This window comes from Schistocerca piceifrons, chromosome 2 (genome assembly GCF_021461385.2).
Source record: "Schistocerca piceifrons isolate TAMUIC-IGC-003096 chromosome 2, iqSchPice1.1, whole genome shotgun sequence".
NCBI classification, from domain to species: domain Eukaryota; kingdom Metazoa; phylum Arthropoda; class Insecta; order Orthoptera; family Acrididae; genus Schistocerca; species Schistocerca piceifrons.
The window spans coordinates 447,278,124-447,304,554 of record NC_060139.1 but is presented as its reverse complement, the minus strand read 5'-3'; the positions used below and the strand labels follow the sequence as shown (position 1 = coordinate 447,304,554).

At 45.5% G+C, this 26,431-nt stretch overlaps 1 protein-coding gene across 3 annotated transcripts in view; it reads right to left on the bottom strand.

The window, feature by feature from the left end:
* LOC124777201 (ATP-dependent DNA helicase PIF1-like) overlaps positions 1-26,431 on the bottom strand; it is a 111,100-nt gene that overhangs the window by 19,005 nt on the left and 65,664 nt on the right. For all 3 annotated transcript variants that reach the window (XR_007015693.1, XM_047252516.1, XM_047252517.1), the window contains exons 7-9: positions 25,908-26,155; positions 25,403-25,542; positions 23,548-23,736 (exon numbers count right to left, since the gene is read on the bottom strand). Coding sequence is in view for 2 of the 3 variants with exons in the window: in XM_047252516.1 (XP_047108472.1) it covers positions 23,548-23,736; positions 25,403-25,542; positions 25,908-26,155 (577 nt within the window). In the remaining variant the exon portion in view is untranslated. The remainder of the gene's footprint in view (positions 1-23,547; positions 23,737-25,402; positions 25,543-25,907; positions 26,156-26,431) is intronic.

Below are 26,431 nucleotides of genomic sequence, written 5' to 3'. Positions count from 1 at the left end.
CTACTGTTATCCAATCCATAATATAACAGACTTGATCCTTGGGTCATTGTAATTTCTTGTTTACTAATTTGGTTCTTTTCCCTGTTATAAAGTAAAACATCATATCAAATTTTAATTATTGTACAGACAAACTTCTATAAATAGTTGTGCTGAATGGTTCTACAGTCAGTCCAGGTTCAGCAGCCAACCTGTTAACATTTCACAGTTACAACCAAACGAAATGTGTGATAATTTGGGAGTCAGTGCTTGGTAATCAAATAGCCAACCTCTATGTGTTAGGCCCTTAGTTCATCTTCATGAAGTTAACAAGTGGCCACAATCAGTGCAGATTAAGTGATCAACTGACCATCATTTTATAGTCATTCCCAATCTAAATGTGTCATCAGTCAGATGAATGATTCCAGTTGTATGTACTATTATGTTGTGATTCACCCTGTGATTAATTTTCAATTTGTAATCATCATATAAAATCATTGTGTGAATATCTAATATGTGAAGTAATTGTGTTACCAAATGATGAGCAAATTGTTCAGTCAATATGTTGCTACTTAGGACTTGTGAAGTTTAGATAGTGGTCTGTGATATATAAATCTAATAGCAAAAGCTGATCACTGTAATGTTTCAGATATCAATAAATATGAAAATATTTCAAGTTAACCACTATAGTGTTGTGATCACCATTTATCTATCAGGTCACCGAGTCAAATAATTACAGGAAGCCAGCTCCTCCTCCCCCTCCTCCACCACCACCACCACCACCACCACCACCACCACCACCGGAGAGTGCAGCACTGTTAATTATTTTTAGAAGCTTCAAACAGAAGCAACTTATTTTCACTTACCTGGGTGCTGGGTTGTTTAATTTGCAAATTTTTGGGATGTTTGTGTGCTTAGTAGACACAGTTTTGCCTTTTAATAACTGTAGAGTTTCGCCATCTTTAGTACGGGTAGGGATTGTGATTGCTGTGTTTGGATGCAGGCTGTGTTGGTGACTCACTCACAGCTCCAGAAGGTGCTGGCATTGGACACACAGCTTGCAGCTTGAGGCTGTTACCAATAGGCATCACTGTGTGTGTGTGTGTGTGTGTGTGTGTGTGTGTGTGTGTGTGTGTAGGGGGATTGGGGGGGGGGGTGCTGGATGTGAGAATCCAAATGACATCCGGTATGTCCCATGTGTCCACTACTGTGGCCACCAAAGGTACTGCCTACACAGAGGCTAACCCCTCATCCGTGATTGAGTGGGAGGTTGTTCCAAGGAGTGGCAGCAACGAAATACTTTCTACAGGGAGGGCTTCCCCTTTTCATCTGACAAAGATGTTTCAAGTGCTACCTGTGGCTGGTGAAGATCTTAAATCAGAGGCAGCCACTTGTTCTGTTTCAGAGGATGCCTTTCAGGCTGCAAGATACAGGCAGTCCCAGAGAATAGGCTTACTGGTTGTTGGGATCTCCAATGTTAGGCATGGAATAAGCTAATATTGTTAACAAGAATTGATTGTAAGGAATGAAAATATATTGAGAGGCCAATGTCAAAATACCCAGACTCGTGAACAGGCGTCGACAAGAGGTTCGCAAACTTACACCACTTACTGCCCGAACTACACATTTCTGAGCCAAAAATATCCTTTTAGAATGGGAAGAGTTACCCAAAAATATAATACCATACATAAGTGAATGAAAATGAGCAAAGTAGACTAATTCCATGTAGAGCAATCACTCATTTTAGATACCTTTTGAATAGTAAAAATGGCAGCTTTAAGTCTTTTAACAAAATCCTGAAGTTGGGCTTTCCATGACAGTTTACCATCTATCTGAACACCTAGAAATTTGAACTGTCGAGTTTCACTAATCATATGCCCATTCTGTGAAATTAAAATTTCGAGTTTTGTTGAATTGTGTGTTAGAAACAGTAAAAACTGAGTCTTACTGTGATTTAGTGTTGGTTCATTTTCTACAGGCCATGAACTTTGGTCATGAACTGCACTATTTGAAACTGAGCCAAGTTGCACACAACATCCTTTACTACCAAGCTAGTGTCATCAGCAAACAGAAATATTTTAGAGTTACCCGTAATAAATAAGGAACTGGAGTGGCCCCAACACTGTTCCCCGGGGCACCCCCCTCTTGACTGTACCCCACTCATAACCCCACATCACAGCCAATCTCAACATTGTGAATAATGACCTTTTGATGTCTGTTGCTAAAGTAAGAGGTGAACCAATTGTGAGCTACTCCCCGTATTCCGTAAAGGTCCAACTTCTGGAGCAATATTTTGTGATCAACACAATCAAACGCCTTAGTTAAATAAAAAAATATGCCTAGCATTCAAAACCCCTTGTCTAACCCATCCAGTAACTCAGAGAAAATAAAATATAGTATTTTCAGTTGTTAGACGACTTCGAAAGCTGAACTGTACATTTGATAGCAAATTGTTTGATATAAAATGATCAATTATCCTTACACAAATACAGTCTTTTCAATAACTTTAGCAAACACTGATGGCATAAAAATAGGTCTACAATTGTCTGCATTATCCCTTTCTCCCTTTTTATACAGTGGCTTTACTACCGAGTATTTTAATCATTCAGGAAACTGACCATTCCCAAAATAAAAATTACAAATATGGCTAAGTAAGGGATCTACAGATGTAGAGGCATATATCACAAGGGGGTAAGATAGATACTGCCTACAGGAAAATTAAAGAGACCTTCGGAGAAAAGAGAAACACTTGTATGAATGTCAAGAGCTCAGATGGAAAACCAGTTCTAAGCAAAGAAGGGAAGTTTCACTAAATTCAACTGCCGCTGCACAACATTCAAATATCAGTTCAGTGCAGTGCCATGATACGTCCATGGACTCAAATGGAATACTTTTTCTTATGTACATAGACACTCCCCCACTACGCAAGGAACTCCCTGAAAAACAGCCAGCTAATCTGTATCCTGGTAATGGAAGCCTCTGAATTGTCAAGTTATTTAAGTGGTGCTCCGATATACCAATAATTTCAGGGTCAACATGTGCACTCTGTGTGTATACTTGGGGAAGTTATCCCACATGTGGAACACCCTTCTGGGTGCTGTGAAGAGCCAACTGCGGGTGGTGGCTCGTGTCAGTACTAACAATTTGTGTAACTTTTGATCTAAAGAGGTTCTCTCTGGTTTCGGGTGTTTGCTTGAAGTGATAAAGACTGCCAGTCTTGCTTGCAAGATGAAGGCAGAGCTCACTATCTGCGGCATCACTGACAGGACCGATTGTGGATCTTTTATACAGAGCTGAGTGAAGGGTCTGAAACAGAGGCTCAGATCGTTCTGCAACCGTGTAGGTCAACTTGCGCCATAAGGTGTTGGGGTATCAGGATCGCTGAGTAGGTTAGGAGTCCATTACACACAAGCAGCAGCTACAACGGGTAGTGGGGGCTGTGTGGAGTGGATAGGTTTTTTTTTTCCTTGTAAGGTTGGGAAATAATAAAAAGGGCTTCAGTTTTTTTTTTTAGGGCGCACAACTTCAATGGTCATTAGCGCCCTGACTACATTAAGAATGCACCGCGAGGCACAAGTTTAAAACAACAACTAAAAGGGAAAACACGATAAAAGACAGACTGACAGGCATAGGATTAAAAAACAGCATCATCAAATGTCCTTAGAGAGGTTTGTCAAATTGATAAAACGAAGAACGCGAGCAGCTGCTCATGGGTCATCCGCTAAAATGGCATCTAGAGTACATGGCAGGTTAAGATCTAGACGCAGTGTGTTAAAATCCGGACAGGACATTAAAATGTGGCGGACCGTCAGCAATTGCCCACATGGGCAGAACGGCGCCGGCGCAGCCGTCAGCAGATGGCGATGGCTGAACCGGCAGTGTCCAATGCGTAACCGGGCCAAAACGACCTCCTCCCGCCGAGAAGGGCGGGAGGAGGACGTCCAAGCCGTGGGAAGAGGTTTCAAGGCCCGAAGCTTGTTGTCTGTAAGTGCAGCCCAATCGGCATGCCACAGCGATAAAATGCGCCGACAAATTACCCTGCTACAATCCGACGAAGGGACACAACAAGAAGCTGTCCGAGGCTGGAGGACCGCAGCCTTGGCCGCGGCATCTGCAGCCTCGTTCCCAGGGATACCGACATGGCCAGGGACCCACATAAAGCTAACCGGAGAACCGACGTCCACCAGCTGCTGAAGAGAGCGTTGGATCCGGTGCACGAAAGGGTGAACCGGATACGGATCACTGAGGCTCTGGATGGCGCTCAGGGAATCGGAGCAGATGACATAAGCAGAATGTCGGTGGCAGCAGATGTAATGAACAGCCTGGTAGAGGGCAAAGAGCTCAGCTGTGAAGACCGAACAATGGCCATGGAGCCGGTATTTGAAACTTTGTGCCCCGACAATAAAAGAACACCCGACCCCGTCATTGGTCTTTGAGCCATCTGTATAAATAAAGGTCATATTGATGAACTTCGAACGAAGTTCAACAAAACGGGAGTGGTAGACCAAACCGGGGGTAACCTCTTTTGGGAGCGAGCTGAGGTCAAGGTGAACGCGGACCTGAGCCTGGAGCCAAGGTGGCGTGTGGCTCTCGCCCACTCGAAAGGTTGCAGGGAGTGAAAAATTAAGGTGTTGAAGGAGGCGACGAAAGCGAACTCCAGGGGGTAGCAGGGCAGAGACATACAACCCGTATTGATGGTCGAGAGAGTCGTCAAAAAAGGAACGATAAGACGGGTGGTCGGGCATTGACAGTAGCCGACAGGCATACCGACAAAGCAGTATATCGCGTCGGTAGGTGAGTGGCAATTCGCCAGTGTCAGCATGAAGACTCTCTAAGGGACTAGTATAAAACGCTCCGATCGCAAGTCGTAAACGCCGATGTTGTATGGAGTTGAGGCGGCGTAAGATTGATGGCCGTGCAGAGGAGTATATGAAGCTCCCATAATCCAGCATGGAGCGGATGATCGACCGATATAGACGAAGTAGGACAGTTCGATCCGCTCCCCACGACATACCACTGAGAACACGGAGGACATTTAAAGAACGGGTACAATGGGCAGCCAAATAGGACACATGTGGAGACCAGCTAAGTTTCCTGTCAAATGTAAGACCTAAAAATTTTGTTGTCTCCACGATTGGGAGAGCAACGGGACCGAGTCGTAAGGACGGTGGGAGAAACTCTTTGTAGCGCCAGAAGTTAATAGAGACCGTCTTCTCGGCAGAAAAACGGAAGCCATTGGCGACACTCCAGGAGTAAAGACGGTCAAGAGAACGCTGAAGACAGCGCTCCAGGACATGTGCACACCGCGCGCTGCAATAGATGGTAAAATCGTCCACGAAAAGGGAGCCTGATACATCAGCTGGGAGGCAATCCATTATTGGATTGATCGCGATGGCGAAGAGAGCGACGCTCAAAACTGAGCCCTGTGGCACCCCATTCTCCTGGTGAAAGGTGTCTGACAGGACAGAACCCACACGTACCCTGAACTGTCGATCCATTAAAAAGGAACGAATAAAAAGAGGGAGGCGACCGCGAAGACCCCAGGTATGCATGGTGCGGAGAATGCCCGCCCTCCAACAGGTGTGGTAAGCCTTCTCCAAATCAAAGAACACAGCCGTGGTCGGGCGCTTCCGCAAGAAGTTATTCATAATGAAGGTCGACAAGGTAACCAGATGGTCAACAGCAGAGCGGCGCCTACGAAATCCACATTGTACATTGGTAAGTAGGTGTCGAGACTCGAGCAGCCAAACCAATCGAGAGTTAACCATTCGCTCCATCACTTTACAGACACAGCTGGTAAGCGAGATGGGTCGATAACTGGAAGGCAAGTGCTTGTCCTTCCCCGGCTTAGGAATCGGGACAACAATAGACTCGTGCCAGCATGCGGGAACATGTCCCTCAATCCAGATGCGATTGTAAGTACGAAGAAGGAAACCTTTACCCGCAGGAGAAAGGTTCTTCAGCATCTGAATATGAATAGAATCAGGCCCTGGAGCGGAGGACCGTGATCGGCCAAGTGCGTTTTCGAGTTCCCGCATGGTGAATGGGGCATTGTAACTTCCACGATTCGAGGAGCGGAAGTTAGGTGGCCTAGCCTCCTCTGCCTGTTTGCGGGGGAGGAAGGCAGGGTGGTAATGAGCGGAGCTCGAAACCTCGGCGAAAAAGCGGCCAAAGGCATTGGAGACATCCTCAGGGGCCACAAGGACGTCATTCGCGACCGTCAAGCCAGAAACTGGTGAGTGGACCTTAGTGCCAGATAGCCAGTGCAGGCTACCCCAGACAACAGACGAAGGAGTAAAACTGTTGAAGGTGCTTGTGAAAGCAGCCCAGCTGGCTTTCTTGCTTTGTTTAATAATACGACGACACTGTGCACGTAATCGTTTATAATTGATACAATTCGCCACTGTAGGGTGGCGTTTAAAGGTGCGTAAAGCACGTCGACGAGCACGTAAAGCGTCTCTACATGCTGCGGTCCACCAGGGGACCGGTACGCGACGTGGAGAAGAAGTAGGGTGAGGGATGGAATATTCAGCAGCAGCGAGAATGGCTTCCGTGAGGTGTGCGACCTGACGATCGCAGCTTGTGAAGGTTTGATCCTGAAAGGTCGCCCTGGAAGAGAAGAGCCCCCAGTCTGCTTTGGAGATGGTCCAACTAGATGAGCACGGAGAGGGGGTATGCTGCAGGAGATGGGTAACACACGGGAAGTGGTCGCTCGAATATGTATCAGAAGTGCATACCACTCAAACCGGCGTGCAAGTTGGGGAGTACATATAGAGAGGTCTAAATGGGAATAGGTGTGAGATGTGTCCGAAAGAAAAGTAGGGGCGCCAGTATTGAGGCAGACAAGATTGAGCTGGTTGAAAAGGTCTGCTAACAGGGAGCCCCTCGGGCAGGATGCTGGAGAGCCCCAAAGGGGATGGTGGGCACTGAAGTCGCCAGTTAACAAAAATGGTGCAGGTAGCTGAGCAATAAGTTGCATCGTGTCTGCCCTAGTAACGGCAGATGACGATGGAGTGTAAACGGTACAAATGGAAAATGTAAAAGTGGGGAGAGTAATGCGGATGGCAACTGCATGCAGGCCGGTGTGCAACGTGATGGGATTGTAGTAAATATCATCCCGGACCAGCAACATAACCCCTCCATGAGCCGGGATACCTACCACAGGGGGTAGGTCAAAACGTACAGAGGTGTAGTGTGCCAAGGCAATTTGATCGCATGGGTGTAGCTTCGTTTCCTGGAGGGCTACGACGAGCGGACGGTGCAAGCGGAGCAGCAACTTCAAGTCCTCTCGGTTGGAGCGAATGCTGCGAATATTCCAGTGAATAAGTGCCATCGTAAGAAGAAAAGGAAGATGAAAGAAGGGGTCACCTCGAAGGCCGCTGAGGGCTTGGCTTCGAGCGAGCACTGCCGCCGCTATCAGTAGGCGGACAGTCATCATCCATTGGGTCTATAGGTTCATCGGCCATCTTGGGAAGATGGCCGGGAGGGGGAGCTTCCTCCGCCGGTTAACGGCCAGATGTTCGGCTACCAGCGGTGCGGCCAGGCGAAACGGATGATGGCCTGGGGCGGCAACCGCAGGGTGGCGCAGGAGAAGAAATGCGCCGTGGCGGAGAAGGAGAACTGTGCTTCCTATGAGCCTTCTTGGAAGGACGTTTGGTGGAAGTACCGGTCGAAGGCTGGGAGGTCGAGGTACGTAGGAAGTCTGCACGGGACGGTTCCTTCTTGAAGGCCCGTGCATCAGACTTCTGGCAGACTTCTTAGCAGAAGCTGATGAAGGGGCTGGTGTCTGCGGGGTGATGGGACGAAGAGGAGACGTCGACCGCGCGATCTTAGCACTGGCCGAACGGACGACCGTGGTGCTGAAGGTCAGATCGCATGTCTGGGTTGCCACCTCCCTGGTAGTCCGAGGAGAGGTGAGGACAGTACTGTATTTCCCCGCTGGGAGCAGCGTGGGCTTCCTACTAGCCAATAGCTTGCGAGCAGCCGAGGTGGACACTTTCTCGTTGACCCGAATTTCTTGGATACAGCGTTCTTCCTTATAGACAGGACAGTCGCGGGAGGATGCGGCATGGTCACCCTGACAGTTCACACAACGAGGAGACGGAGGTGGACAGTCACCCTCATGGGCATCCCTGCCACAAGTGACACATTTAGCCGCATTGGAACAAGACTGTCGAGTGTGATTGAAACGCTGACACTGGTGGCAGCGCGTAGGTATCGGGACATAGGGGCGAACAGAAATAACCTCGTAGCCCGCCTTGATGCGCGATGGCAGCTTAACACTATCGAAGGTCAAGAAAAGTGGCCGGGTCGGTACGAGGTCATTGTTGACCTTTTTCATGACCCTATGGACAGCCGTCACGCCCTGCTCAGCGAGGAAAGATTGAATCTCCTCGTCAGTCAATCCGTCGAGGGAGTTAGTATAGACTACACAACGAGACGAATTCAAAGTTCGGTGAGCCTCCACCCGGACAGGGAACGTGTACAGGAGTGTGGCCCGAAGCAGTTTTTGTGCCTGAAAGGCGTTCTCAGTTTCTAGTAATAAGGTACCGTTACGCAACCTGGTACAAGATTTGACAGATCCGGCTATGGCATCTACGAAAGGGTTGACAGAGGAAAAATCCTTTCCGTCCTCAGATCGAGAAACGACAAGGAACTGTGGGGCAGGCAGTAGCACTTTTGTCACTGGTGGCTGGTCATGTTTCCGTTTTTGGGCAGAAGTCGAGAGAGATGGAGTGAAATCCATTGCGGAGGAATCCCCCATGATTGCCAGTGTCTCCGATGGCGCGCTCCTTCCTTGTGGGGACCCTCTCAGAGGGCACTCCCGCCTTAGGTGAATGTTTACACCTCAGGTCACACCTCCCGAGAAACAGACGGAGGGACCAATCGGCATGGTCAGAAGGTATCAGCTCAGGCAATCACCCCTCCCTGGGCCTGGCCTTTACCAGGGGGTACGTGCGTGCCTTACATGTCTACCCAGGGCGGGGAATTACGCGTTACCCCGTCACCGGCGACGCGTGCGAACACGTGGGTCGGCCTTCAGGCACGCACAGGGAGGAAGGAAGAAGAGGAAAAAGAAGAGAGGGAGAGAGAGAGGACAGACTGTCTCAAACGCCGAGGCGGAGACCAGAGAAGGCAGGGAGAAGAAGGCAATGAGAAGGCAAGGAGAAGAAGGCAATGAGAAGGCAAGGAGAAAAGACAAGGGAAAGAGTAAGGAAGAAAGTGAGGTGGAGAAGAGCAAAGAAAGGAACCAACCAAAGGAAGGAAGAAACGAGAAGTGAAAAAGCAAAATGACCGCAAATAGAGGTCGTGGAACCGTCCGTCTCCGGACGCAGGCGCTAACGACCCCCTTGAGGGGGTGGGACTCCTTTTAGTTGCCTCTTACGACAGGCAGGAATACCTCGGGCCTATTCGAATCCCCGGACCCGCAGGGGGGAAGGGCTTCAGTCTCAAAGGGAGCAGGTCAAACAGGACAAAGGTATACCTAGGAATCAAAGCTATTATAGTAGTAAACTGTCAAAGCTATGTTAAGAAAGAACCAGAGCTCCACGTGCTAATAGAAAGCACTAAAGCTCAAATCATTATAGGTACTGAAGTTGGCTTAAGCCAGAGATAAGTACAGCTGAAATTTTTGTAAAGGACCTAATGGTGTTCAGAAATGACAGATTACATATGGCTAATGGCAGCGTGTTTGTTGCTGTTAGATGTATTTTACCTCGCAGTGAAATTGAAATAGACAGTCCCTGTGATCTGTTATGGACAGATGTTAAACTTGACAACCAGAATAAATTAAAAATTGGTTTCTTTCACTGAGCCCAACTCAGATGATTCACGTGCTGAAAAAAGTTCAAAGAAAACTTTAGTATCATCTCAAATAAGTACCTCACTGATACAATTATTGTTGGTGATGACTTCAATTTACCTTTGACATGCAGACAAAAATAGATGTTCAAAGATGGTGGTTGGTATAAAACGTCATCCGAAATTGTACTAAATGCTTCCTCTGACATTTATTTTGAGCAATTAATTTAGGAGGCCACTCAAAGTGTAAATGGTTGGAAAAACATTCTTGACCTCTAAGTAACAAATAATCCCATGCAAATAGGGAGCATCATGATAGATACAGGGATTAGTGACCACTAGATCATTGCAATAAGACTAAATACCATAATAATCAAACCCACCAAAAATAAACACAAAATATATCTAGTTAGAAAAGCATATAAAAATTCACTTGATGCCTTCCTAAGGGACAGTCTCCATTCCTTCTGAAACTACAATGAAAGCGTAGATCAGATGTGGCTTGATGGTCCACAAACAGATCAGAACACCATTGCGGCAGATACGAGAAAAGCATGCCAAATTTAAAGGAACACAACATCTCCAAGACAGAAGTTCAACATTTAGATTTCAAAGCGAGATGCTTTCAACAACTCCCCCAGTGAAACACTGTCTCGAAATGTGGCATAAAATACAAAGATTCTGGTCACATGCAAAGTACACCAGTGGCAAGACACAATCAATAGCTTCAATGAGCAATAGCCATGGTAATGTTACCAATGACAGTGCCACTGAATTGGACTTACTAAACCAAGTTTTACAACATTTGTTCACCACTGAAGACGAAGGAAGTATTCCAGGGTTCAAATCAGGAAGAGCTGGCAATATGAGTAACTTCAAAGCAGATATGCTTGGTGTAGCAAAGCAACTCATGAGGACTGTCCAGAAATTAGATTAAGTTTTTGCCTGTAACAACTTTGTATATGGCTAGTGTGGCCATATTGTCTTCTGAGTGCTGGTCCGTTCAGGCGGCATCCAGTTGTGCAAAGTGAGGTTTGTGTCATTTCCTGTTATTTCACAATAAAAATTTTAAATGCGTGCTGCAATTGAAAATCCTGTGAGTGAAGTGTGGTCAGTAATACAATTTTTATTGGCAAAAACCATAAACTGATTAAGATATGGTGGCAACTGTGTGAAGTGCATGGAAACAGTGTGATCACTGAAGGTGGAATGCGCCAACAGTGCATTAGGTTTAAAAGTGGCTGAACCAATGTTCACACTGAGAGAAGTGGAGGACCAGACATTGTGAGTGATGAACTGGTCATAAAGTCTATGGAGTGGGGGCACACAAATTTCCACATAAACCAACATGAAATTGCTTGCAAATGTTGTCTGCAAGAAAGATTATGGTGACTGTATTTTTGGGATAGGAAATGTATGCTGCTTGTCAATTTTCTGGAGCGTGGAACAACAACGAACTCTGCAAGGTTATTGTCAAGCTTCGGAAAACTGAAAATAAGTCGAGTAAGTACAGTAGCAGAAAGATGAGCTCAGAAATTTTTTTCCTGCATGACAATGCTTGACCCCACACTGAAAAACTGTACTCAAGAAGTACTCAATGCTCTTAACTGGGAGATGTTTCCTCATCTGCTGTACAGTCTGGATCTTTCACACTGTGACTGCCATCTGTTTCCAACAACAACACAAATCTGGCTTGCAACGCAGCGCTTTGATGATGACACGAAACACTCACACATTCTCTCTCTCTCTCTCTCTCTCTCTCTGTCTGTCTGTCTGTCTGTCTGTGTGTAAAAATACCAAAATATAATAATCTTTCCGGACAGTCCTTAACGTCCCTTAATAAAGTTAAGTCTTCTTGTTCAGGGTCCAGATTGTATACCAGTCAGGTTCCTTTTAGAGTATGCTGATATAATACACAACCACGCACTCATTGAAATACCTGTACTTAAAGTCTGGAAATTTGCACAACTCACACCAATACCCAAGAAAGAAAATAGGAGTAATCTCCAGAATTACAGATCCATATCACTGAAGTCAATTTGCAGTAGAGTTTTGGGACATGTAATGGGTTTGAACATTATGACTTACCTCAAATAAAATGATTTACCTGTTTTTACAAATGGTCTGCTTGGTTTCAGGAAATATCGTTCTTGTGGGACACAAGTAGCTCTTTATTCTAAGAGTGTTATTGACAATGGATCTCGAACTGATTCCCTATTTCTAGATTTCCAGAGGCTTTTGACACTGTTTCTGACAAGCAACTTCCAATCAAATTGCTTGCCTACGAAGTATCCACTCAATTGAGATACTGTGTTTGTGATTTCCTGTCAAAGCTCACATTTTGTAGTAACTGATGGCAAGTCATTGAGTCAAGCAGATGTGATATCTGGCATTCCCCAAGGAATTAATATAAATTATTTAAAAGACAATCTGTGCATGATTCTTTGGATTGTTTGCAGATGACGCTGCCATTTACTGCTTATTAAGGTCTCCAGAGTTCAATACCAATTGCAAAATGATTTAGACAAGATATCTGTATGGTGCATTAAGTGACAATTGACTCTTAAATAATGAGAAGTCTGACATCATCTACATGAGTACTAAAATGAATCTATTAAATTTCTGTTACATGATAAAACACACAAATCTAAAGGCTGTCAATTCATCTAAATACCTATGGATAACAATAATGAACATCTTACACAGAAACCATAACTCTGCCTTGGTGGCACTGTCATCAGTGACCTCACCATTGTTATCGCACAGTGAAGGTATTTACTGAGTCTTGCTACTGGTGTGCTTTTATATGACCAGAATCTCTTTTGGTTTTCTGCCAGATTGCGAGACAGAGTTTCATTATTGTGGAAATTATTAAAAGCATCTCACACTGAAGCACGTGCTATATTTCGAACTTCTGCAAAACTTTGCCAATCTTCAGGATGTTGTGTTCTTTTAAATTTGGCATGCTTTTTTCGTTGCTTCTGCAACAGTGACCTGATCCCTTTTGTGTACGATGGGGGATCAGTACCATCACTTATTAATTTATGTGGTATATATCCCCCAATTGCCATCAATACTATCTCTTTGAAATAATTCCTCATCTTTTCAACATTTACGTGATCAGATCGGAAGGAGTGGAGACTGTCTCTTAAAGAGGCATTAAGACCATTTTTATCAGCTTTTTTAAATAGATGTACTTTGCGTTTCTTTTTGATGGTTGTAGGTGTTACAGTATTCAGCCCAGCAGCAACTGCCTTGTGCTCGCTAATCCCTGTATTCATCATGATACTCCCTATTTGTCCAGGATTATTTGTTACTAAGAGGTCAATTATCTTTCGCAACTGAGTGGGCTCATGAACTAACTGTTCAAAATGATTTTCTGAGAAAACATTCAGTACAATTTCTGATGACACTTTATGTCTGCCGCCGGCTTTAAATGTATAATTTTTCTAGCATATCAAGGGTAGACTAAAGACACCACCGACTATAATTGTATGAGTGGGCTACCTATTTGAAATGAAACGCTGGTTTTCTTTGAAGTGTTCAGCAATTATATCTCCATCACACAGAACATATTGTGGGGAAGACTAACTGTACTGTTTAACTATCAGAATACTCAGAAGCTACATCAGATCCACTAAAGAGACTACGGCATTATGCTTGTCCATCCTGTGCTAGAGTACTGCTGTGCAGTATGGGATCCTTACCAGATAGGAAAGATGGAGGACATCGAAAAAATTCAACGAGGGGCAAACTTGCCTTATACCACTGCAAAATAGGGGTTTAGATTGCCATGGGTATGATATGCAAGTTGGAGTGGTGATTATTAAAACAAAGGCATTTTTCGATGCACTGAGATCTTTTCAAGAAATTTCTATCTCCAGCATTCCCCACTCAATGTGAAAGTATTTTGTTGATGCCTGCCTACAAAGGGAGAAATGATCATCGTAATAAAATAAGAGTTGACACCAGTAACCACAAAATCATGTAATTAACAGAATTTAATCGTTCAGTGACTGAAAATATCATTGATAGCATATTTGGCTCAGTCATACCAATATCATTTGTGTTGTACATAGTTAGAAAACAAACAGGCTATGACTGCAGAAGATTAATTGGAAAAAATGTTTAAAGTTCGACATTTTTTTCCATAGGTATTAAATTATTTATGTTCCTAAACACCAAATTATTGGAATTTCATTTAAATGAAAAATAACACACATTCTGAATATGACTATTATTCACACATGCTATCTAGCTTTGATTTTGTTATCACTGCACGATTGTCATCTCCGACTGAGTAAGTATGAATTTTTGTTCTAAAACTATGAAAAATAAATACTGAAATAGTATCCCATTCCCTGAATAGAACTGCGTGAAGAACTTGCTGCTAGTAAGAGAATATTTCAACAATAAAAAAGGCCTATAATTACTAATCCACGAAGGTTCCTCACACGCACTAAGATTGGGTTTGTGGGTTTTGATTTGCTTTCGGGTGGAGAAACAACTAGGGTCATATGGGCCCATGTCAGAACTGTAGGGGGGAAAAAAAGAAAGAAGAGTTAGAAACGAATATATGCCAGCCCAACGTCCTGAACTAAAGAGTAAATTTCCTTCACCATATTGCTACGACAGATAAAAAGTAAAACATGGTTAACAGCCCATCATCGTTCGCCAAAACTGCTGGTAACTCAGGCAGCAAACATAAATGAGAACTAAGTGGTTAAAAAAAGGGCATTCCATCAGGAAATGGCGAACTGTCAGAGGTTGAGGCACTTACCAAATGGCGAAGGCAAAACCTAGCTGAAATGATTTCCTCGCGGCGAGCGGACGTCGTCCAAACCAACGAGAGAGGCTTAATTCCCCGGAGCTCGTTTCCATGAAGGGAGGACCAGTAGTGACACCAAAGTGACACCACCTGCTGACAGACGGCAACACACAGATTGGAGGGACTGGAAGAAATAGCGGGCGGAGGCACAAGGACTGCAGCCTTGGCAGCAGCCTCATTTCTCGTCAGACCGACATGACCAGGAACCCACATAAACATCACAGTGGCTCCATCAAGAGGGAGCAAGTGAAAACTTTCCCGTACCAGTTGCACTAAGGGATGAATGGTGTACAGCACAATGAGGTTCTGAAGGGCAGCAAGAGAGAGAACAGATGATGCAACTGAAAAGCCTGTGTTGCCCCATGTGCTGCACGGTCTGATATAGAGTGATGAGCTCTGCAGTAAATATTGACCAGTGTTCCAGATGCCGATACCAAAAAATATCACTGCCAGTAACGAAGGCACACCCGACACCATGATCAGTACAAGAGCCATCAGTATACACGAAGGTACTATCGTGAAGTTCCATGCAAAGGTCATGAAACTGAAGGTGATAGAGCGAGGCTGGAGTAGTGTCCTTAGGAAGTGAATGAAGGCCAAGATGATCACAGACCACTGCACGAAGCGAAGGTGGTGAAGGGCTCACACCCATTGGGAATGTGGCAGGTAGCATGAAGTTAGGTTGCTGGAGCAAGAGCCAAAAGCGAACTCCAGGAGGTAACAGAAGAGGGACACGCCCCCTACTGACGATCAGAGGAGTCATTGAAGAAGGAGGCATAGGATGGGTGGCCAGGCATGGCAAACAAACTGCATGCATATCTGCTGAGGAGACAGTCACAGCCATATGACAGCAGTAGTTTGGCAGCTTCTGCACACAGACACTCAACCGGGCTAGTGTAAAAGGTGCCAGTGGCCAAACGGAGGCCATAACGGTGGATAGTGTTGAGACGGCGTAAGAGGGATGGACGTGCAGACGCATAAACAAATCACCCTTAGTCGAGTTTCGAATGGACAAGGGAACGGTACAAATGGAGGAGGGTGGTTCGATCAGCACCCCAGGAAGTACCATTGAGGACACGTAGGACATTGAGGAACCGCCTACAGTGGGCTGTCATGTAAGACACCTGGGAGGACCAAGAGAGTTTCCTATTGAACATGAGCCTCAGGAATTTTGTAGTTTCAACAAATGGAATGGCAACAAGCCCAAGATGTCAAGATGGTGGGAGAGACCAACTGCACCACCAGATATTCAGACAGACAGTTTTGTCTGTGGAAAAACAAAAGCCATTGTCGATGCTCCAGAAGACGATCAAGACTTCGCTGAAGATGCCGCTGAGTGAGACAGGTCCATGGAGAACTGCAATAGATCCCAAAATAGTCAACAAAAAGGGAGCCGGAGATGCCTGGCAGCAGTTAGCAAACTGCAAGGCTTGAGTCACCATACCAGCTGGGCATGAATCATATGTTCGATCACCTTGAAAATGCAGCTGGTGAGAGAAATAGGGCAGTAGCTAGAACGGAGGTGTTTATCCTTACCGGGCTTAGGTACAGGTATGGCAGTGACTGCACATGCCAGTGCCTGGGAAACGTGCCCTCTGCCCAGATGCAATTGTACGTATGAAGAAGAAAGGGCTTGCCTACAAGAAAAAGGTGCTGCCAACATCCATATGTTAACATCGTCTGGCCCTGGGGCCGAGGATCGGAATGAAGTGAGAGCATGATCTAGCTCCCTCGTACTAAAGTCACCATTGTAGCACTCACTGTTCTAAGAAGAGAAAGGCATTGCCCGAGCCACCTCCACTCGTTTCCAATGGAGGAAGGCAGGGTGATAGCGGCAGCAGCTCTGAATCTCTGCAAAATGGCAGCCCAAGGTGTTTCAGATAACAATGGGTCCACTACGATATTGTCTGCTACTGTCATGCCCGAAATTGGCTAATGGATCTTCATCCCAGGGAGCCGCCGAAGGTTGGCCCACACGGCAGAAGATGGAGTGAAACTGTTAAAAGAACTAATAAATGGGATCCAGCTAGTTTTTTTGCTATACCAAAGAATGAGAGGACACTGTGCATGCAACTGTTTGTAACGAATGCAGTTTGCCAATGTAGGATGACGGTTAAAAATGCGGAGAGCGTGCCTCTGCATGCGGATTGTGTTACTGCAGACCCAGTCAACCAAGGGACTGGAAAACGGTAAAGTGGAAGTGCAAGGAATGGAAGGTTCTGTGGGGGTAAGGATAGCGTTTGTAAGATATTCTACCTGGTCATCACAACTGGGGAAATGTTTTTGCTGAAGGCCGCCAGGGAGGAGTAAAGCCTCCAGTCACCCTTAGAAAGCTACCATTTGGGGGTGTATGTAGGTTGGGTAGGAATCAGCAAATGGATAGCACACAGGAATTGGTCGCTCGAGTATGTATCAGAACTGCTTGAAGCCAGGTAGCAAGGGAGATGGGTTGACTATGTATGTCATCCTGGGTGAGCAACATCACCCCCCAGTGAGATTGAATGCCGCCCTCGGGAGGGAGGTCAAAGCGAGCCGGGAAGAAATGAGAGCTCAAAGAAGTTGTGAAGACACAATTTTGTTTCCTCGAGGCTGAGAATAAGTGGACACTGCAGTTCAAAGAGCAGCCGAAGTCCTCTTTTTTGGATTGAAGGCCACAAACATTCCATTGGAGAACAGTCACAATGAGGGAAGGGGAGCAAGGAACAAACCCTGTGAGGCAAAAGTTTCGTGGCTTGTTGCACAGCTGGAGGAGGAGACGGGGATGCTACCATGATGCAGGGCAATTTTACAACCGTGGTGCTGAATCTGAGGTCACGTGTCTGCGTGGCCACATCCTTCATGGAGTGAGATTTAGCAAGAACAGTATTGTAAGAGCCAGATGGTAGAATGCAGGGTTTGCAACTAGCCAATAACTTACAAGCGACTGGGTAAGGCAGGTTTTCCTTTACCCAGCTCTCCTGGACAGCCTGCTCATCAAGATACATGGGACAATCTCGAGAGGAGGATGCACAGTTGCCATTGCAGTTGATACAGTAGGGAGGAGGCGGCAGACAGTCGCCCCTGTAAGCATCCCTATCGCAGGTTTGGCCAGATGTGGTTGAAACGATGACACTGGTAGCAGTGCATTGGGTTTGGAATGTATGGTTGGACTGTAACAGGATTTAACAGTTAATCCTAAGAAGACTGCTGTGGTACCATTCACGAAGAAGCAGATCCAACACTCAAGTTGGAACCTAAAGCTTTTCGATGAAACTCTACCTGTGAAGGTGATAGTGAAATATCTAGGAGTAACCTTAGATGAGAAACTGACATGGATCCCTCACATTAAGAGCATCTGCTCCAAGGCGAAAGTTACTCTAGTGAGTACCAGAAGGGCTTCTGTTAAAAACTGGGATCTAAACCCAGAGGTATGCACTGGATATACACCACAGTGGTTAGACCTAGGATTTCCTACGTGGCGGTAGTGTGGTGGAAGAAGGTAGAACAGCAGGTTGCAGCTAAGGAGCTTGCTAAGCTGCAGAACCACAACAGGCAGAATTAGCAGCACACCAACCACTGGGATGGAAGCCATGCTGGACATGTGTCCACTACACATTTGAGTCAAGATGAAGGAAGCAGCTGGTACGTACAGACTCAAAATTGGCAAAAACTGGATCTCATTGAGATATCCAGAACCACACACTGAAATAGTGCATGAGGTAAATATAGGAAAGGCTGGGGAAATGCCAGCCGACTATATAATAACTCCCAACTACTTCAACAAGCCTTACAACATAATAACTGGAAGCAGGTAGCAGTGGGAAAAACAGTTCGACACTGTATAGGGGACATTGTCTGGTTCACTGATGGGTCGAAATCAGACCATGGCACTGGGGCTGGGGCGTATGGGATTCAGCCAGGACTGGAGGGCATCATCTCTCTAGTAAAATTGGCCTTAGTATTCCAAGCTGAGATTACTGCAATCAGGGCGTGTGTGGAGGAGAATACGTGTAGGTGCTACAAGGACCATAGCATCTTCATCTATTCAGACAGCCAGGCAGCTCTGATACCATAGGCAGCTCCCACAACAAAATCTAAAATTGTTGCAGAATGTCTCGGGGTTCTGGCGGAGCTAGGGGGAAGCAACAGGGTAAATCTAGTGTGGGTCCCTGGCCACTCAGGGGTTGGTGGCAATGAACAAGCCGACAGATTGGCCGGGATGGGGCCAAAGACTCCATTTATTGGACCAGAACCTGTCCTGACAATCACCAAGGCTATGATCAAACTAAAACTATGTAACTGGCTTAGAAGAGAGCACATAGAACACTGGACCAAAGTCTATAAACAAAAACATGGTAAGGTAATGGTGCCAAAGCTGTGTTTTAAAAAAGCTCTGTAGTCCTGGGCTTGAACAGGAAAGAGATTGAACTCATGGTTAGACTGATGACGGGCCATGGGAATTTCAAAAAACATGTACATACAATGGGTATAACAGAAGACGACCCTAAATGTAAGACCTGTAATGAGAGCAAAGAAACGGCATCACTTCTAATCTTCAAATGCACGGCATTGGAGAGCAAGAGACACAGAATTTTCTGGACAACTACACTTGAAGAAACTGTCTAACAAAGAGCTGGTAAAGGGACTCCTTGCACTATTTAAGGGCATTGGTTGGCTTTACTAGATATACAGGGAGCAATTCCATACAATAAACTCTGGCAGTGGCAGGTTAGACCAAAGATGTTTTAGCTTCCCTGCCAAAATCAAATCAATGATCGACAGTGGTAACTTCATAAGCTCTTTGATGGAAGTACCATTCTATCAACAGTGAGAAAAAGAGTGCATGTGGTCACTAAGGATGCATCAACCTTTTAAATCATCCGATGGACAGCAATGACTTACTGACCACAAAGGTATATTTGGCTTTCAGCCTCAGTCGGACCATCGAACAGGCTAGTGTACATAACACCACGGGAGTAATTCACAGTTCTATGGGCCTTGACACTAACAGGATAGCTGTGGAGATGCGAAGTGGCAAGTTGCTGTTGTGCTTGAGAATCAGAAGCTGTCTTCAAAAGCAAAATGCTATTGCGTAAATGAGAGCAGTATTTCACAGGGCTGGCAATTGCATCAACACCTTTCTGAATAAGAAACGGACTTACTATTGCAAAGGACTGACCGTCTTCAGTACGTGAATAATTGGCTCATGGTAAGAAAATTCCTCATGATTGCCAGCATTTCTGATGGCGCCCTCAGAGAGGCAGGGGGGGGGGGGGGAGGCATCACCGGCCTTAGGTGATTGTTAACACCCCAGGCCACACCTCCCGAACACCTGACAGATGGAGCAGTTGGCAATTTGTGAAGGTAACAGCTCAGGCAATCGTCCCTCCCTGGGCCTGGCCCGTACCAGGGGGTATGTGCGAACCCTACCTGTTGACCCAAGGCTGGGAATTACACATTACACAGACACCTGTCAGGCATCAGATGCGTGGGCCAGCCTTCAGGAGCACATAGGGAGGAAGAAGAAAAAGAGGAACCTCAAATGCTGATTCAGAGGATGCAGAGAAGGTGAAGAAAGAAAGAAGGATCGAGTGGTGCGACCGTCCTGATGTCTGCTACTGAAATGCAAAACACATTCCCAAAACACCCCAAGGGCGGAGAAAAGGAATAGCAAGAGGATAGACATGCAGCATGGAAGAGAAAAGTTGTTGCAAAGGCTAGGGCCCCATGGTAGCCAAGCACAAACCCACCAAAAAGCATCAAGCCCACTAGGGGGGTGGCTCTCTGATGCCTGATCTTTATAAACTGGTCAAACCACTGAGGTACTATGCAGCACATGCTCAGTTTGTTCATCAGATGACCATGCACAACAATGCCTAATAACTTCTAGAAGGAAAGGAACATGGAATCAATATGGGTGCTGGAAGCTACTGCTTTCTGCAACTCGTGGATGGATGTGGCAAGCTCGATTTCACGTGACCGTTGTCTGCAGGATCAACGTTGATTTCTGGAAGAGTTTTTCATCCACCAGAAAGGTAATACTACACAAACATAAAATGTGTTACAAAATTTTACAGACAGACAGACATCAGCATAACAGGCTCATGTAGTAGTAGTAGTAGTAGTAGTAGTAGCAGCAGCAGCAGTAGTAGTAGTAGTAGTAGTAGCAGCAGTAGTAGTAGTAGTAGTAGTAGTAGTAGTAGTAGTAGTAGTATGTGTGTGTGTGTGTGTGTGTGTGTGTGTGTGTGTGTGTGGGAGGGGGGGGGGGCGTGCGAGCGCATGCGTGTGTACATGCATGCACGAGTGCGAGCATGCGCATTTTCAACAATCCTCCATGATGAGAGCAGTGACCTTGCAATGATTCTGCTGCAATTTGACTTTCTTTTCACAGGATTTCATTTCTGTATGTTGCTTAATACAATTGAAGATATGAAAATTGAAACTTTCTTCTCTTATGCAGCACACAAAGAAATAGTGGGGGCAAGTGCACACACACACAGTGCTTATTTGGTCCCAGCTTAACTCCAAGAGTCCAGTCCAGTGCTGGCTCAGATGTACATTTAAATGGGAACTTGGGCACGCGCATGAGGGGTAAACTCGTTACCACTCAGCTAAGCAGCTGAAATGTGATATACTGAAGCACTACTAAATATAGAATGTGCCACCAACTGCTTTGCTTTGCTTTTCAGTTGCAGTATATGCATCAAAGTCTGATGAAAATAAAAAATGAAACCTCTAAAATAATCACAATGTGCTTAAAACCAGTGACAACAGATGAAATTTACCTGCTGCCCAGAACAGCACCACCACCAATGTGAAAGGATGCTGCAGCCATGGCACAGGTCAACAAACTCCACTGAGAAGTCACACACTGCATTGCCATAGGCTTCCAAAATTGATATTATAAATTAGTAATCTCTTGAGATCTACATTATTACCACAAGGCAGATAACTTGAAAAGCCCTGAAGTTCAAATTGAAAATGGTAAGGACTTTAGAACTGTTTCCTAACTGGGGGCCTCTGCTGGGACACATTGTATTTATGTTGGAACACACACTTAATGAACTGCAGCTGGTGTCTAATCATAGTTATAACTAAGTATTAGGGTTGAACTATAATACAACTGGTCATAATTTTATGATGTCTTTGACACAATGAACAAAACTAATAAGCATTGTATTTTGGGAAGTATACTGCCAAACTTTCCATTTGGCTAGATAACGTAAGTAAGTATAATACCACATAAACACCACATCTATCTTTTAAAAAATTCCAGAAGAAACTTCAGTTTATAAAATGAATGCAGACTAAGAGACAATCAAAATTTTATAGAAACATCAGATTTCAAATGCAGCAACAATAACAAAGGCATGAAAGAGATGGAATTGAACATGGATTAGATAGGGAAGTCGATGTAACTTCATGTCAAGATGATACAATAGGAAGGAAAGAAGGAAGGAAGGAAGGAAGGAAGGAAAGCAGACTCAGCAAGCTGTCAAGCAAGGATTATTGAAGATGGATAAGACAGAAACAGAAAATATATTACAAATAATTACAAAGATGAAATGTATCAAATAAATAATAATATAACGAACTGATAAAACAGGGAAGATTGCTTCTCACTACGAAGATGACACCTTTAGTAGCCAACAGGCACAATGAAATACTGTTAAACGTAAGCTTTTGGCTAACGCCTTCTTCAGAAAGGAAACCACACACATTCACACAAACAAGCACACTTCATGCACACGACTACTAGCTCTGCCGAGATTGGACTGGACCATGTCACATTATTGTTGATATTCCAACCTGGACTTTCTATTGTTTGAAACAGTAAAGAGTTATAAATTTGATGGTGATATCATATGGAAGAGAATAAAGGGAAGATTAACTGCAAAAGGTATGAGTATAGATTAGTAAACTGGATAAACTTTGTGGTTGGAATTGAGCACATGCTGTACAGGAAGTTAACACCTATGAAGTCATGAGGAGCAAGTTCATATTTGTAGAATTAAAACTTCTTGAATACTGTCAAATAATCAGTTACATGATTTTGCAGGATTAAAGCAACAAACTAGACACTGAATGAATCACAGTTAAATCATGGAACTGTCATATATTCATTTCAGAGAGATGAATGTAAAGAGAAAAAAAATGGCAAGAGGCAGACAGGAAATAATAATCCATTAAGAAAGCTATGAATCTAGAGCCTACCTCAACAACTTAGAACAGTTCCAAATTTATTTATTGCTAAAAAACCACACTAAGCTTGCAGTGGCTTCATGGTACATGGTCAGATTCAAATTTGGTGCGATCTGGGTAACAAAGATTCCCTCTTCAGTTCACTGATTTGATCCATAACAGCTTCAGAAGCTGGATGGACAGATGGATGACTCATTTATAATGTCCCATCAGTGATGAAGTCACAAGAGGCAGAACAAGCTCCGATTGGGCAAGAATAGAACAGCAAATCTGATGCACTGTTTTGAAGTTGCTTGACAGGTAAAATGTCAAAAATCTTCAGTAGAATGGCCTGGTGGAGATTTCAGTCCAGCTCCTTCAATGTCTAGAGTATAGCACTTCACATGATCTTAGAAGAAAATGTGTGTGAGCTTGCTTACTGACTTGCACTTTAAACAAATTTTTATTGAAGATAACAAACACTTTCTCACTGTTGCTTCCTTTGCAGATGAGGAAAATTAATGTAACTGGAAACATTATATAACTGTCTTCTGAAACTTCCTACCCACAAAGTGTCCAATAAATCACAGTGTGGTCAACATACGGCATTTGGAAATATTAGAAAACCAAATATTACATACATTTTAATGAACACACAAAGTAAGAATGTAGATAAAAAAAATTTGTTACCATGCAACTTTTATCTTAAAATTCATACTGTGAAGTTTTCCAAAAGCTGTAAGGACAAATAGCTGAGAGAATAAAAAGGAGTTAAATCTTACCATCTTCATTAAATTTTGTAACAACACCTCTTGCACCATTCACAAGGCCTTCCGAAACATTTAGGTTTTTCATAAGCATCACCTGTGTTCCAACTTTCAGCTCTATCACACTTGCAACTGGTGTCTGTTGATCTAACTGTTTTGATATATATGGGTCACTATCTACAGCAGCAAACCTTTTTGTTTCACCTAATTAGAAATAGGAATATAGTTAAATAAGAAATAATAATACAAATCAGGAACATACATTTCCACGCATAATGTAACTTCATAATATGTATTGTAGGGCGAGGGGAGGGGATGGAGACGGTGAGCGTGGGCGAGGGGAGGGGATGGAGACGGTGGGCGTGGGCGAGGGGAGGGGATGGGGGGAGGGGGGTAGACGGGGAGGGGGGAGACGGGGAGGGGGGAGACGGGGCGGGGGAGACGGGGCGGGGGAGACGGGGCGGGGGAGACGGGGCGGGGGAGACGGGGCGGGGGAGACGGGGCGGGGGAGACGGGGCGGGGGAGACGGGGCGGGGGAGACCGGGTGGGAGGGGGGAGACGAGGGGTGGGGCGGGGAGGCGGGGTGGGGCAGGGGCGGGGCGGGGAGACGGGGCGGGGCGGGGAGGCGGGGCGGGGCGGGGAGGCGGGGCGGGGAGGCGGGGCGGGGTGGGGAGGGGAGGCGGGGCGGGGCGGGGAGGCGGGACGGGGCGGCGGGGCGGGGCGGGGAGACGGGGCGGGGCGGGGAGACGGGGCGGGGCGGGGAGACGGGGCGGGGCGGGGAGACGGGGCGGGGCGGGGAGACGGGGCGGGGCGGGGAGACGGGGCGGGGCGGGGAGGCGGGGCGGGGAGACGGGGCGGGGAGACGGGGCGGGGCGGGGAGACGGGGCGGGGCGGGGAGACGGGGCGGGGCGGGGAGACGGGGCGGGGCGACGGGGCGGGGCGGGGAGCCGGGGCGGGGCGACGGGGTGGGGGAGGGGCGGGGCGGGGAGACGGGGTGGGGGAGGGGCGGGGCGGGGAGACGGGGTGGGGGAGGGGCGGGGCGGGGAGACGGGGTGGGGGAGGGGCGGGGCGGGGAGACGGGGTGGGGGAGGGGCGGGGCGGGGAGACGGGGTGGGGGAGGGGCGGGGCGGGGCGGGGAGACGGGGTGGGGGAGGGGCGAGGAGACGGGGGGAGGGGTGGGGAGACGGGGGGAGGGGAGATGGGGGAGTCGAGTGGAGAGACCTCTATCTATTGCCTATCACTCATCTGAAGCAAGGCACTTTATCAATTAACTGTTGATATGTTAACATAATTCACTAAGCCAAGTGGGAGAGACCACACCGTTGTATGCTCCAAGTGGAAATTCCAAATTTATCAACTGCATTTTTGCTTACCTTATGCTAAAAATAAACATGTCTGGGATGAAAGGTTTTATGGAGTACAACAAAAACATGACAGTTTTAAAGAATACATGATAGAAAGGAGGCAACAGGAGCTTGCAAGATAATACAGAAAACAATAAACCACAATGTGTATCAGTTCCTACTATTAAATGAGTAACTGGTCCATTTAATATCATGACTTGTTTTAATTCTGATACTCAACAGCAAACCATTAAGGGTTAAAACAATCTATGCCATGTGCTGTCATCTCGTTAGTCTTGGTTTCTGCTCAGTACATTAATGCAACAGATAGAAGAAAAAATCAAAAACATTTATGGCTATAATGAACATGTTTGCACCATCAACATCAAGGTTGTGTGCAGCTCAAGTACCATTCAATGTCAGAAAAGAGAGCACAGAGAGCACATTTGAGGAAGTGAAGCTGCCCCACACACACAATATTTGATCCAGAAATACTAATTCATTATATAAAGAACATACATACTAACCTGGCAACTCTCCCATTTTAGTACGGTTGATCAAATCTGCATCTTGCATATGGCTGCACAATCTTGTTGCAAGTATTCCTTCCACTTCAATCTTATGTTTCGACGTAGATATTAACTTATCCGAAATTTCTGGAGTGATCCTGAAGTAGAAAGGAAGTACCACACTAAATCAAAATATTCTCTCTTATTTTCATGGCAACATTACTTAATTATGTGTAAATGAGAAGGATACTCTTCTTGCTCATTTTAAAGTGCTGACAAATTCTACACTTCAGTTTTGATTACATACTTCCATTGTACAAATGACATACGTGAAACCATTCCTGTTTTATTTTATTCTGAAACTGACATGCAGACAAGACGATTTTATGACAAATATTGAAGTAGCCTAATTCAACAATGGTTTTGTTTCTGACAATTTTAGTCATCCTCCAACCTTTCATAAATGAAATTAAGAATATATTCTGTTCAGAAAAGATGTGACATACACACTGAAGGCACGAACCTGCCGATCCGTACATTTTGCAAAATTTTAATGAATTCTGGATCTGCCTGGCGATGCACTTTATTAAGTTCAAAGCTTGTATGTATAACCTGGTCCCAGACAGCACTCTGGAAACAAAATTTTGCTTGACCAGGTTTTGCATCACGACAAACTGGTGGAAGCTGAAGAAAGTCACCACACAGGATAAGCTGTATTCCTCCAAATGGTCTCTCATTGTTCCTCACTATTCGGGCAACATATTCCAGTTTCTGTAACAGAAGAATTTTCATTACAAAAATGATAACCAAGTTATAAAATTTTTACTTTAAAAACATGTTTTCCATGCTCTTTAACACACTATGAAACAGCATGAGGGGGGGGGGGGGGGAGATGATGGGAAAGGGGAGGTGAAGGAAGAGTGCACACAAGCTGTACATCAGTGGAGTTAAATTGGAGGCACGGGGCAGAGGTGGAGGTGGCAGTGGTGGGAGGGTTGGGGAGGGGGGGGGGGGGGGAGGAGATAGCCAAGATTGGGGCCATGTGGA